Below are 12,779 nucleotides of genomic sequence, written 5' to 3'. Positions count from 1 at the left end.
GGAACTTTCTGTTGCATAAGTTGTATTTTGGTACCCTATCACATGGTTGCTAGCTATTTGGTTGATTCGTTTGATTGTACACATTTCTCGCGTTCTAAACACCGACGTAGATGAACTGGCTCAAATAGCCTATGAAGTACAACTCCTGGGAGGGGGCGAGCTAGGCCGGGTAATACCTGTAGTACGACAATCGCACCCCGACCTTGGTTAATCAACAAGTTTTCTAACACGACCACGTGATCCGAACACAAGTAATGTCCTTACCTTCGTTACTAGAGCAATGAGATCCTGTAGACATTATCAGACTACTGGAGAAGGTCAATGATGCGATATCTTGATAACCCTAGTGACAAACACGACTGCAGGACCAGGGTCTATGCCACAAATTACGTGTTGTACCATAATGAGTTATACCGGAAAAGTGATGATGGGTTATTGTTATTGTGCCTCATTCCACAGGAGGTTGCCCAAGCAATTACTTAAGTACACGAAGGAATTTACGGAGCTCATCAATCTGGACATAAGATGCGTTGGTTGCTTCGTCGACATGGTTATTTCTAGTCGAGTATATTAAAATATTGTATCGAGTACGCACAAGGATGTGTACAATGTCAAATTTATGAGCCTATACAAAGAGTCCCAGCCGAATTACTCCACTTGGTCAACAAGCCATGGCCGTTCAGAGGATGGGCCATAGATGTAATTGGTAAAATTACATCGCCTTTTGGAGCAGCAAAACATGCATGGATATTTGTGGCAACCGGCTACTTCATTAAGTGGGTTGAAGCAAAATCATACGTCGAATTAACATCCAAGGAAGTTTGCAACTTTGTAGAAGAAAACATCGTGACTAGATTCGGCGTACCAGAAACGATCATAACTGACAACAGCGTAATCTTTACAGCTGAAAGGTTCAAAGAATATACGGCGAATTTGAAAATCCGACTCGAACAATCCATGCCATATTACGCACAAGCAAACAAAGGAAAAGCCAGGTATGTGGCATTTGAAGTTAAACGAGGCTTTATGGGTATATCGGACTTCACTCCGATCAGCAACTAGGATGACCCCATATGCATTAACTTATGGGCACAACGCGATGTTACCAGTTGAGCTGAGTATAAACTCGTTGTGAGTACTCGAACAAAATAGTTTAACGAGTGTAGAGTACAATCAGGCCATGAGGTAAGAGTTGGAAGATTTAGAAGAAGCACGGTTTGATGCCTATAATTTGTTAGTGGCATAGAAAAAGATCGCCGAGCGAGCTTATAATCAACGGGTCAGACAAAAGACGTTCGGCAAAGGTGAACTAGTTTGGCAAACTATATTGCTAGTAGGAATTAAAGACCCCAGATTCAGAAAATGGTCGTCGAATTGGGAATGACCATTCATCGTCCACAAAAGTTCTCAGCAAGGGGGCATACCACCTTAAAGATAGAACCGGCTCAATTCATAACTACCAATCAATGGGAAATTGTTAAAGAAATACTATCTAGTCACACGGGAGATATGAGAATAAAAGTTCATTTCATTAATTTTGCAAAAAAGGTGTACAAACAGAGCTGGTTAACCAGTTTATCAGCTAAAACAGTTTTAAGGAGATGAAGGAAGGAAAGCTTCAAGGGCCGCCTTCAATTCTAACCACCTTACTTCACCCATTGTAACATCAGCTCGCCAAGTCCTCTTATCCATCTTCATCTGCTCTATCCGCTTCACCCCAGTCGCATATTCGATCAAGTAAGGTTTGCTCAACTCGAAATCCTTTGCAAGCTCAAAAGCAACTACCGACCTTCGATTTTGGAGTTCGGTAATTTGACGATCGAGGTCTGCTAGTTGGTCTTTCTTCGCCTTTATCCCCTCGACCTTCGGACAAAGAGCTTTTTGAGCAACCATTACAACCTTAAAATCGTCTTCTGCTCGAAGAGATCTGTTGAAGATATTAAAATACTTTCGGGTTCGTTCCAGGATAGAAGACAGACGAGTGATAGTTTCATTACTTAGTAGGCCGTCGGCTGCAAGGTCGTTCAAACATTCTCCTATTGATTTGAGGCCTTTATGCCCGAGGATTTGATATGCTAAGAGAGACAAAAGCTCATGCAGCTTGACAAAGGCATTTGGTTCGACCGTTGATGCTGAAGGTCCAGTTGTTGTAACAGAAGGATTGACCGTCCCTGAAGAACTGGAAAGGAGGGCGTCAAGCTTGATTTCCCATGAAGGCTGCATATGAAAAGATTTCAGAAAAAAGGAAAATCGTAAGGAAGATAGTAGAGAAAGAATTTGTTTTAGACATGCCAAGAGGAGACTTCGGCCATGTCCCCTAATTCATTGCTTGAAACTAGAGAGCTTAATGGTCGAGCTTGGTGTTTAAGATTGCTTCTTAATTCACGCGGCCGATAAAGGTTATCTATGTTCAACCGCCATTAAGGTAGCTAGGTAATACAGATAACACCCTTCGGCGTATAGAATTTTCTGCGAAACGACTAATTGGGCACCTGACATTTAATATTTTTTGGTTTAGAATTCTAAAGCAGAAAGTTAATAAAAGGATAATGAAGGTTCTTACGAAGGCCAAAGTAACCTCATGTGGAGGAATGCCGAGATTCTGATTTTGGGGATGAATCGGAGTCTTTGCTGTCGCTTCCGTTTCGACAGCAGAATGGTTGACTTGGCCAGCCATTTCGATTACTGGTTGAGGAATAGTGGGTGGTATCTCGGTCGATTAGGGGCACTTTACCAATAAAGGTTATTCACTGTGGTCCTCCTAGACAGAAAAATGTTGTTCATTAATTGGGATATCCAATTAAGTAGATGAGGAAAATTGCTAACAAAATGGTCGTAATTCTTCTTCCACAACGATTATTGATTTCTTTTTTGGATTTGGGGGAAGGCATTTCTCGGCTAGAGTGGTCGCATCCCGCATGGTAGTAACTATTGGACCGATAACAGGAGAATTGGCTGGCCCCGGAGCTGCAGGACCCTCGACCAATAGAGTGACAACTAGTTCGATCATGGCTGGAAAAGTGAGGTGAACTTTAGTCGCATGATCCAAGGGAGGATTTTGCAGTCCTCTCGCCGAAGCGTTGATGACAGAAGGAGGGTGAGAAATGATATGAGCAGTTGCTCCAGTGGTTTGACTTGAGATCATAAGAATCTCTCGCTCCCCCTTTCTTTGCCTTCTTTTTGATGCATTTTTAGGGTGGGGCAATGTTACTAGCCATTCCTGTCTCTGGGCAAGGCCGTTTGCGGTGTGACTGGCACAGTAGTGGCTGCCACTGGAGTAGGACAGGTCACGAGAGCTTGAACAGTTGCAGCCTTCTTTGGAGGATGAGGCTTCTTTTTGGCTGCAACCGTTGCGGCCGTGTCGACCTGCTGAAAATAAACTCAAGTCAAGATGATAGTTTTGAGATAGAAATAGAAATGAATAAAAGGCTTATACCTTGGGCCACTTCTTTGGATTTTGGGGCTGGAGCTTTCCTTGGACGATTGCCGAAAAGTTTTTTAACAACGTCCTCGACTGGTGTGCCAGAGAATTCTTGGATGTATGCGTCTCACCAATCAGCAAAGGTGCTAGTGCTGTGAGTTGCAAGGACGTTCGGCCAAAGATTAAATTTCGAGCACATCTCTTGAAATTCTCGCTCGTTTTCTTTACACACTCTCTCAAACTAGCCAGAGAAACGTTCTCAACTTAGAAGAGATTGGGAGGTGAGTAGAGGCACAAGGCAGCCTTGGAGGAAGCCAAGTTGCCGAACGGTAAAGTGAGGGTGGTAGACTTCCCAAATCGAGCGCCAATGATCATAACCGAGAGGAAGGTTGCGAGTTAGCACTAACGCCCTCTAGTTTTGTCAAAGGTTGGCGTCTTCGGTCTCATCCCATGCCAAAGATGGAAGCTTGATGGAAGAGGGGTACTCCTGATGATGATAGATCAAGAATTCTTCATGACAAAGATCTTATGGGCCGAAGAAGTATTTGAAAACTTCGTCGGCCGAGTGAGGAGGAGCTGGTCTAGAGGCTAATTGGAGACTTAGTGCTTCAAGGGACTGGAAGCTAAGGATTTCTGGCCTCAAGTTGGTAAAGTAGACCTGCAGCCAGAATTGGAATACCCAAAGTGGGCCATTCTGGTGCGGGTCAATTTTGGCAACGGTCGTTTCAGCTAGGCAGTGCGTGAGGTTGGCAAGGATGACCGAACTAAGAGCTAAGGTGTGACCACTGGCCAGGGCTTCGGCTTGACACGTTCCGACCCCGTTATTCCCCGAATACCTAGATATGCACGTGTTGGCCGATACCTGAGGGTTACGAAAGCCATTTATTGAATACAAGAGTAATGATTAGGAGGAAATAAGCATGAATAATCATTAGAATCTAAAGGTAATAAACAAAGTTTAAGGACATGTCTAGAGTGCATAGAAAACGTCTTAATTCAAGATCACAAAAGGAAAGATCATTACAAGATATTACACAAGTGAATGATAGACTGCTACTGGTAAGGGAATGCCTCATACATTGTGTCGTAGTCCTCAATTCTAAGACTTGAATGGGGGCGCAAAACAAAGGTGAGTGGACCAAGTTCATATATAAAATAATAATAAAACAGTTATCAAGATACTAAGCCCCATAGTTTATATAAAGAAAACTACTAGCATAATAAGTGATAAGTTTATCGAAAACCCTAGCATGCCAAAAATATCTCAAAAGACATATGGTGGAAAACAAAATATCAAACATCTCACAGATCGTCTCGTAGCGCGATGTATTGCTAGTAAGATCACTGAATAAATATAACTCCCGGCCCTATACCAACACCGTGGTCTCTGCGCCCATAGCCAGAGATTACCAACTCCCGGCCCAATGCCTGCTCCATGTACCTCAGCCTGTAGCTAGGGATTATTTCTCTCAACTTATCAACCAACACCAAATCCTCGCCCCAGGCAGTATAGTGTCCACTAGGTACGCACAAATAGTTACGCCTCTCATAAATAACCACTTCATAGTATAAAGTCATCCATCGTCTATACTATAAATAGGGGTTTTTAAAACATGTTCTAGCATCCTATCGTCATCCATCAGATAGTCTACCAGTTCATGGTTATTTTGTAGAAAATACAATATATTAAAATATAGCTCAATATAGGCCAACAATTAATTCCACACCAAAAACGAGACAATAAACAACATTTCAATAAACATGATTCACATAAAATCAATTCATAAACTCTTAAGGCATGCATTTCATTTATGCAAATAAACTATAAAATTATGCAAATTTTAGAAGGGGTCCACTCACAGATACTCCGTAGCAGCATAGTTGTGCGGAAACACTAGCAATTTCACCTAAGCACAAAAATGTACAATTGATCAAACTACCCAATTATAGAATTTCAAGAAATGGAAATGGGTCATAGGTTTGGATCCGGATTAGGGTTTAGGTTTAGGTTAAATAAGGTTAGGACCTTGTGTTTTGGGTTTGAATATTTAGGAACAAAAGAAGTGGTTTGGGCCTGAGCCTAAACCCACACAACACACACACACACACGCATAACACACACACATGTACAATACACACACAAATATACGGCATAACATACACCCACATTCACGGCATAACACACACCCATGAACACTGCACAACACACACACACAAACTCGTCAGAGTTCATCGTTGGAACCGGACATGCATGCACATATTCAAAACAGGATTTAAACCTTTAGATTTTTGACATAAACATGCATCGCAGACCAGATTATAACCCCCGCTAATCAAGAGAGGGATTAAACCATACATGAGATGGAGTTTGAGAGAGCTCAAGCTCTCTGTGTTAATGGCAGAGCATATAGAGGTGCTTTGATGACACATGCAAAGCTGCAGGTGGATTTGCCATGTCCCAAAGGTTTGAGGTTCAGATTTTTGGGTTTTAGTTTGGTTGAAAATGGAGTGGGTGGTGGTGGTTTCCTTCTTGGCGTTGGAGGGATAAAAGAGAGTGTAAAGAGAGAGCGGACAGGGAAAGGGAAGAAAGAGATGACTAAGAGGGAAGATATAAGAGACTCAGAGGGAACAAAAAAAACAGGGGTGGGCCCCTTGGGCTCACCAATTAAAAACTAAAAACCATTTTTAAATAAAATGGGGGTAAGGTGTAACAATCTACCCCCTTACAGAAGTTTCTTCCTCGAAATTGCGAATTTACACGAAAAGAAAGGAATATTAGTTCCGCATTGATTCCTCTGTTTCCCAAGTAGCTTCTTCAATTGCATGGTTCCTTCATAGTACCTTCATCAAAGGCATAACTTTGTTCTGCAACACCTTATCCTGTTTGTCAAGGAGAGCCATTGGTTCTTTTATATAGCTAGCATCTGGATTTACTTCCAATGGCTATAACTGGATGATATGAGAGGGATCTGGTACATATTTTCGAAGCATGGAAACATGGAAAACATTATGGATCAGTGACAACTCCGGTGGTAGCTCCAACCTATAAGCAATTACACCAATTCTCTCAGATAAGGACCGACGTAACGAGGACTCAGTTTTCCTTGCTTACCAAAATGAACAACACCCTTCCAGGGAGACAACTTCAAGAATACAAAGTTGCCCACTGTAAACTCACGATCCTTGAAGTGTTTGTCCGCAATGCTTTTCTGTCGGTCATATGCTGCTTTCAAATTCACCTTAATTAGTTGGATATTAGCGTTGGTGGTATCCACAATCTCTGGTGCCACCAACGACCTTTCTCATGCTTCTGTCTAACATAATGGCGTCCTACACGCATTTCTGTAAAATGCTTCAAAAGGCGCCATACCAATACTCGAGTGATATCTATTATTGTAAGCAAACTCCACCAATGGTAAATAGTTATCCCAGCTACCTTTCCACTGTAACACCGACATTCTCAACATGTCCTCTAAAGTCTGAATCGTCTGCTCGGACTGACCATCAGTTTGTGGATGATAAGCAGTGCTGAACAGTAATTGAGTACCCATAGCGGCATTAAAGGTTTTCCAAAACCTGGAAGTAAATGATCTCTGTCTGACATAATGGAGATGGGTACACCATGAAGACGAACAATATTATCGACGAATAATTTCGCCAATTTCTCCAATGAATAGGTCTTTGAACTGGTAAGAAATGAGCGGTCTTGGTAAACTCATCGAGAATTACCCAAATACCATCATACCTTGACGGTGTTCTAGGCAGTCCAAAGTGGTATTGAAAGATTCTGCATAGTCCCCCAGGTCTTTGTTTGTCTGTTTTAACTTGTTGACAGATTAAACATCTACTCACATACTTTGCTACGTCCTGTTTCATCCCTTCCCAGTAATAGAAAGGATAAATGGTCCAATACAATTTAGTACTTCCTGGATGCATAGCATAAGCTGAAGTATGAGCCTCATCCAAAATTTCTTTTTTAACAGCTTCATTATCTTTAGGCACGAACAAACGGTTCCTTTTCAATAACGCTCCGTCCTTACGGATGACAAATTTCTCATTCTCCCCGTTCAACACTTGTTCCTTTAATTCGGCGCATTCCGGATCAAGTTCCTGAGCTTCTCTGACCATGTCTACAAAGATAGGTCTAATCTAAAAATGTGCTAGCCAAGCTCCGTGCTCACCTGGTTCCAAATTAACACCAGTTTCCCGAAGAGAAAATAGTAATGGAACGTGTACAGCTTGAAGTGATGCAAGCTGCTCGTGATGTTTCTGACTAAGAGCATCAGTCATGGCATTAGCATGCCCAGGATGGTACTCGATCGAACAGTCATAATCACTGATAAGCTCCATCCACATTCTTTGTCTCAAATTCATCTCCTTCGTGTGAACACATACTTAAGACTCTTATGATCCGTAAAAAATAGGACATTTCTCTCCATATATGTAGTGCCTTCAAATCTTCAAAGCAAAAATCACTGCTCCTAACTCTAAATCATGAGTAGGATAATTTCTTTCATGGGTTATGAGTTGTCTGGAAGCATAGGCGATAACTTTTCCATGTTGCATCAGTACACACCCAAAATCTGATAGAGAAGCATCAGTATACACCTCAAATTCACCACTGTAATCTAGAAGAGCAAGAACAGGGGCCTGAGTGAGACGTCGCTTAAGCTCCTGAAAACTTTGTTCACAATTTTCATCCCACATAAACTGGACACCTTTACAAGTTAATTTAGTAAGAGGTAGAGCAATTGCAAAAAAAATATAAATAAAGCTTCGATAATACCCTGCCAAACCCAGAAAACTTCTTACTTCGGTGACATTAATCGATTGTTCCTAGTTAGACACTATTGACAACTTTTGGGGATCCACACTAATTCTTTCAGCAGAAACCATGTGTCCAAGAAAACCAACCTGAGTTAACCAAAACTGGCACTTACTGAACTTGGCATAAAGCTGGTTATCCCTTAGCTGTTCTAGCATTAGTCTCAAATGCTTCTTGTGCTTATTAACACTTCTAAAATAAACTAGAATGTCATCAATGAACACAATCACAAACCAAACCAGATATGGTCTAAAGACTCTGTTCATCAAATTCATGAACGTTGCAGGTGCATTTGTTAATCCGAAAGGCATGACACGAAATTCATAATGCCCATACCTCGTACGGAAAGCAATTTTCGGGACATCATCCTCGCAAATCCTCAATTGATGGTAACCCGATCGAAGATCAATTTTGGAAAATACCTGAGCACCTTTCAATTAATCAAACAAATCATCGATCCAAGGCAGAGGGTAACGATTCTTTACCATCACCTGATTCAGTTGCCTATAATCGATACAAAGGCTCATTGATCTATCCTTCTTTCTAATAAAAAGAATAGGAGCTCCCCACGAGGATGTACTCGGCTGGATGTAACCTTTGTCTACCAATTCCTGGAGTTGGATCTTCAATTCTTTCAACTCCGCTGGCGCCATTCGATAAGGTGCCAAGGAAATAGAATTTGTACCTGGGAGTAAATCGATAGTAAACTCAATTGCCCTCGCAAGTGGCAACCCCAGTAAATCATCAGGAAACACATCGATGAAGTTCCTTACAACTGGCACCTCTTCTGGATGTAAAGAAGGTTCATCATTCACAACTACGTGGGCTAAAAGCCCTACACAACCCTTATTCAACAACCTAGTTGCTCGAATGGCAGAAATAATACTATTGGGGAGGACACGTCGTTCACCCATAAATGTAACTGATGGAAGTCCTGGTCGATTGAACGTCATAATTTTCTCCCAACATGCAACATTCTCTTGGTGCTTAGATAACCAATCCATTCCCAGAATGACATCAAACTCCGCCAGTTTGAAAGGAATTAAGTCAATCTCTAAGTTTTCCCCTTCAACAATAACTGGACAATTCCGATATTGCCATTGAGCACAAAACAATTCACCACTTATCATTTGAATTAGCATATCAAAAACTAGTGGCTGAGGTTGAGAAGGTATAACCCGAGCAAAAGATGAAGAAACAAAAGACTGTGTAGCACCCCGATCAATTAAAACTCTAGCCCAAGTATTACAGACAAGTAACATACTGGTGATAACTCGAGGATCCTGATCAACCTTCTGTTGAGTCATGGCGTTCATACGTCCATGAACCTGATATCCCACATTATTGTTCCAACCGCCACGACCTCTAGAACCACGTCTTGCTCTATTCCCTTTATTACTATTACCAGAAGATGTTCTAGCTTACTGCTAGGTCAAAAATTGAGCATTCCGGTTGTCATTTCCTCTAAAACTTTGGCTACCTCTGCCACCAAACTGTAGACCTTTGTTACACCCGTAGTTCTGATTAGTACCGCTACCATAACTCCGACTACTATTGCCACTGCTATCATAGTTCTGTCGAGCACCAAAATTTTGAACTATCTGATATCCATTGTAGCCTGAGCTAGAGGCAAAATCACCATGTGGTGGCGCTGAAGGACAATCACGAACAAAATGCCCAGTGCCACCGCACATATGACAAAATACAGCAGTTATCCCACAACTCCCTCGATGACGTAACCCACATTGATTACAGACCAGATAACTCGAAGTGCAATGACTGAAATATCGTCTCGCCGACTCGTTGCCTGAGCTTTCATTGGACGACCCTGAACCCCGACCTGGTCGTTTAAAGGAAAAAAATGTTTGGGACCTACAGAATTGGAGTGGCCCACAGATTTTCTGGTACTCCGTGATCAGAAATTCCGACTCCTCTGATTTTGATTCCGCTATCTATTATGTCTCTAGGACTGGCTCCAAATCTGAGGTTGATCCTGCATCTCTGTATCCCACTTAGACTGTTCTATACTCAGACTTATCTCGATTACTTCTTCATAAGTTATGGGTTTCTGAGCAGCTACTAGTGTACAATACTCTTAGTTCAGTGCAAGCATCGCCTGATCTATCTGCGCTTGTGGATTATCATAAGTCCCATCATGATACTTAGCCAAGCGCCTGAAGGTACTGTCAAATTCTGTGATGCTGAGGTCACCCTGTCGAAACTCTAAATATTCATGCCTCTTCCTCAATCTGTAACTGGGGCTTAGAAAGTAAGTAATAAAACATTTCCTGAAGGCAGACCATGTCATCCAAGAACCAGGTGGACAAGATTCCTTCATTGATTTCCACCAACTCCTAGCATCACCCTTAATGAAAAAAGTTACAGTGTTTGCCCACTCATTTAGTGGACACTTTATAGCCTCCAGAGTATCTTCCATTTTCTCTAACCACTGCTTAACCTCTTCACAATTTCCCACAGATTTCAACTCAGTAACTTCATGACTTCTAACGATTTCAATATACGTCCAATTCAACCTATGACCCGAAAGAACATTCATTAATGCAGAGGTAAACTGTTGGATTCCCCCAATTATAGAAGAACAAGGTTGTTGAGGCACATTCCCACCAGGATTAGCCATGATTCTGACAAGGACAACAAGATTTAGAAAGGCTGAAATTTACCAAATTGGTGGAAAGAAACCCTAACCATGCTCTGATACCAATCTGACATGTCCCCACCTCGATATTCCCCGAATACCAAGATAGGCACGTGCTGGTCAACACCTGATGGTGACGAAAGCCATTTATTGAATACAAGAGTAATGATTAGGAGGAAATAAGCATGAATAATCATTAGAATCTAAAGGTAATAAACAAAGTTTAAGGAAATGTTTAGAGTGCACAGAAAACATCCTAATTCAAGATCACAAAAGGAAAGATCATTACAAGATATCACACAAGTGAGTGATAGACTGCTAATGGTAGGGGAATGCCTCGTACATTGTCATAGTCCTCGTTTCTAAAACCTGAATGGGGGTGCAAAACAAAGGTGAGTGGACCAAGTTCATATATACAATAATAATAAAACAGTTATCAAGATACTAACCCTCATAGTTTATATAAAGAAAACTACTAGCATAATAAGTGATTAGTTTATTGAAAACCCTAGCATGCCAAAAATATCTCAAAAGACATATCATGGAAAACAAAATATTAAACATCTCACATATCGTCTCGTAGCGCGATGTACTGCTAGTAAGATCACTGAATAAATATAACTCTAGGCCCTATGCCAGCACCGTGGTCTCTTACCAACTCCAGGCCCAATGCCTGCTCCATGTCCCTCAGCCCGTAGCTAGGGATTATTTCTCTCGGCCTATCTACCAACACCAGATCCTCGTCCTAGGCGACATAGTGTCCACTAGGTACGCATAAATAGTTACGCCTCTCATAAATAACCACTTTATAGTATAAAGTCATCCATCGTCTATATTATAAATAAGGGTTTCTAAAACATGTTCTAGCATCCTATCGTCATCCATCAGATAGTCTACCAGTTCATGGTTTTTATAGAAAAATACGATATATTAAAATATAGCTCAATATAGGCCAACAATTAATTCCTCACAAAAAACGAGACGATAAACAACATTTCAATAAACATGCTTCACATAAAATCAGTTCATAAACTCTTAAGGCATGCATTTCATTTATGCAAATAAACTATAAAATTATGCAAATTTTAGAAGGGGTCCACTCACAGATACTCCGTAGCAGCAGAGTTGTGCGGAAAATGATTAAGGAAATCCCCACTAGCAACTTCACCTTAGAACAAAAATGTACAATTTATCAAACTACCCAACTATAGAATTTCAAGAAATGGAAATGGGTCTTAGGTTTGGATCCGGATTAGGGTTTAGGTTTAGGTTAAATAAGGTTATGACCTATTGGGTTTTGGGTTTGAATAGTTAGGAACAAATGGGGTAGTTTGGGCTTCAGCCTAAACCCACAAAACACACACACACACGCTAGCACGCACACACACACACATGTATGCATGCATGCACAACACACATGCACACACATATACGCACACACAATACACTCACACACCCACACGCACGCACGGCACAACACACATATACACACGGGCACCACACACACTCACACATGCACAACACATGAACACACACATGCACAACACATACACACACGTACAACACACACATACATACACAACACAACATACACCCACACTTACGGCACCTTACACACCCATGAACATTGCATAGCACACACCCACGAACACTGCATAACACACACCCATGAACTCGCCAGAGTTCATCTTCGGAACCGAACATGCATGCACATATTCAAAACAGGGTTTAAACCCTTATATTTTTTTATATAAACACGCATCATAGGCCAGATTATAACCCACACTAATCAAGAGAGGGATTAAACCATACCTGAGATGGAGTTTGAGAGAGCTCAAGCTCTCTGCGTTAATGGCAGAGCATATAGAGGTGCTTTG

General features: G+C 41.4%; 2 protein-coding genes across 2 annotated transcripts; both read right to left on the bottom strand.

The window, feature by feature from the left end:
* Positions 1-2,821: 2,821 nt before the first annotated feature.
* LOC126622590 (uncharacterized) lies at positions 2,822-9,553 on the bottom strand. Its single transcript, XM_050291365.1, has 7 exons — positions 8,732-9,553; positions 8,336-8,668; positions 7,898-8,131; positions 7,603-7,798; positions 7,167-7,551; positions 6,858-6,949; positions 2,822-3,366 (listed from the first exon to the last, which is right to left on the bottom strand). The coding sequence occupies exons 1-7, from the start codon at positions 9,551-9,553 to the stop codon at positions 2,822-2,824; spliced, it is 2,607 nt and encodes an 868-aa protein (XP_050147322.1).
* Positions 9,554-10,341: 788 nt separating this feature from the next.
* LOC126622589 (uncharacterized) lies at positions 10,342-10,884 on the bottom strand. The gene has a single exon (XM_050291363.1). The coding sequence runs from the start codon at positions 10,882-10,884 to the stop codon at positions 10,342-10,344; it is 543 nt and encodes a 180-aa protein (XP_050147320.1).
* Between the last annotated feature and the right edge of the window lie 1,895 nt (positions 10,885-12,779).

The sequence above is a fragment of the Malus sylvestris genome, chromosome 5, assembly GCF_916048215.2.
Source record: "Malus sylvestris chromosome 5, drMalSylv7.2, whole genome shotgun sequence".
Taxonomy (NCBI): domain Eukaryota; kingdom Viridiplantae; phylum Streptophyta; class Magnoliopsida; order Rosales; family Rosaceae; genus Malus; species Malus sylvestris.
This window is presented reverse-complemented; position numbering and strand designations above follow the sequence as displayed.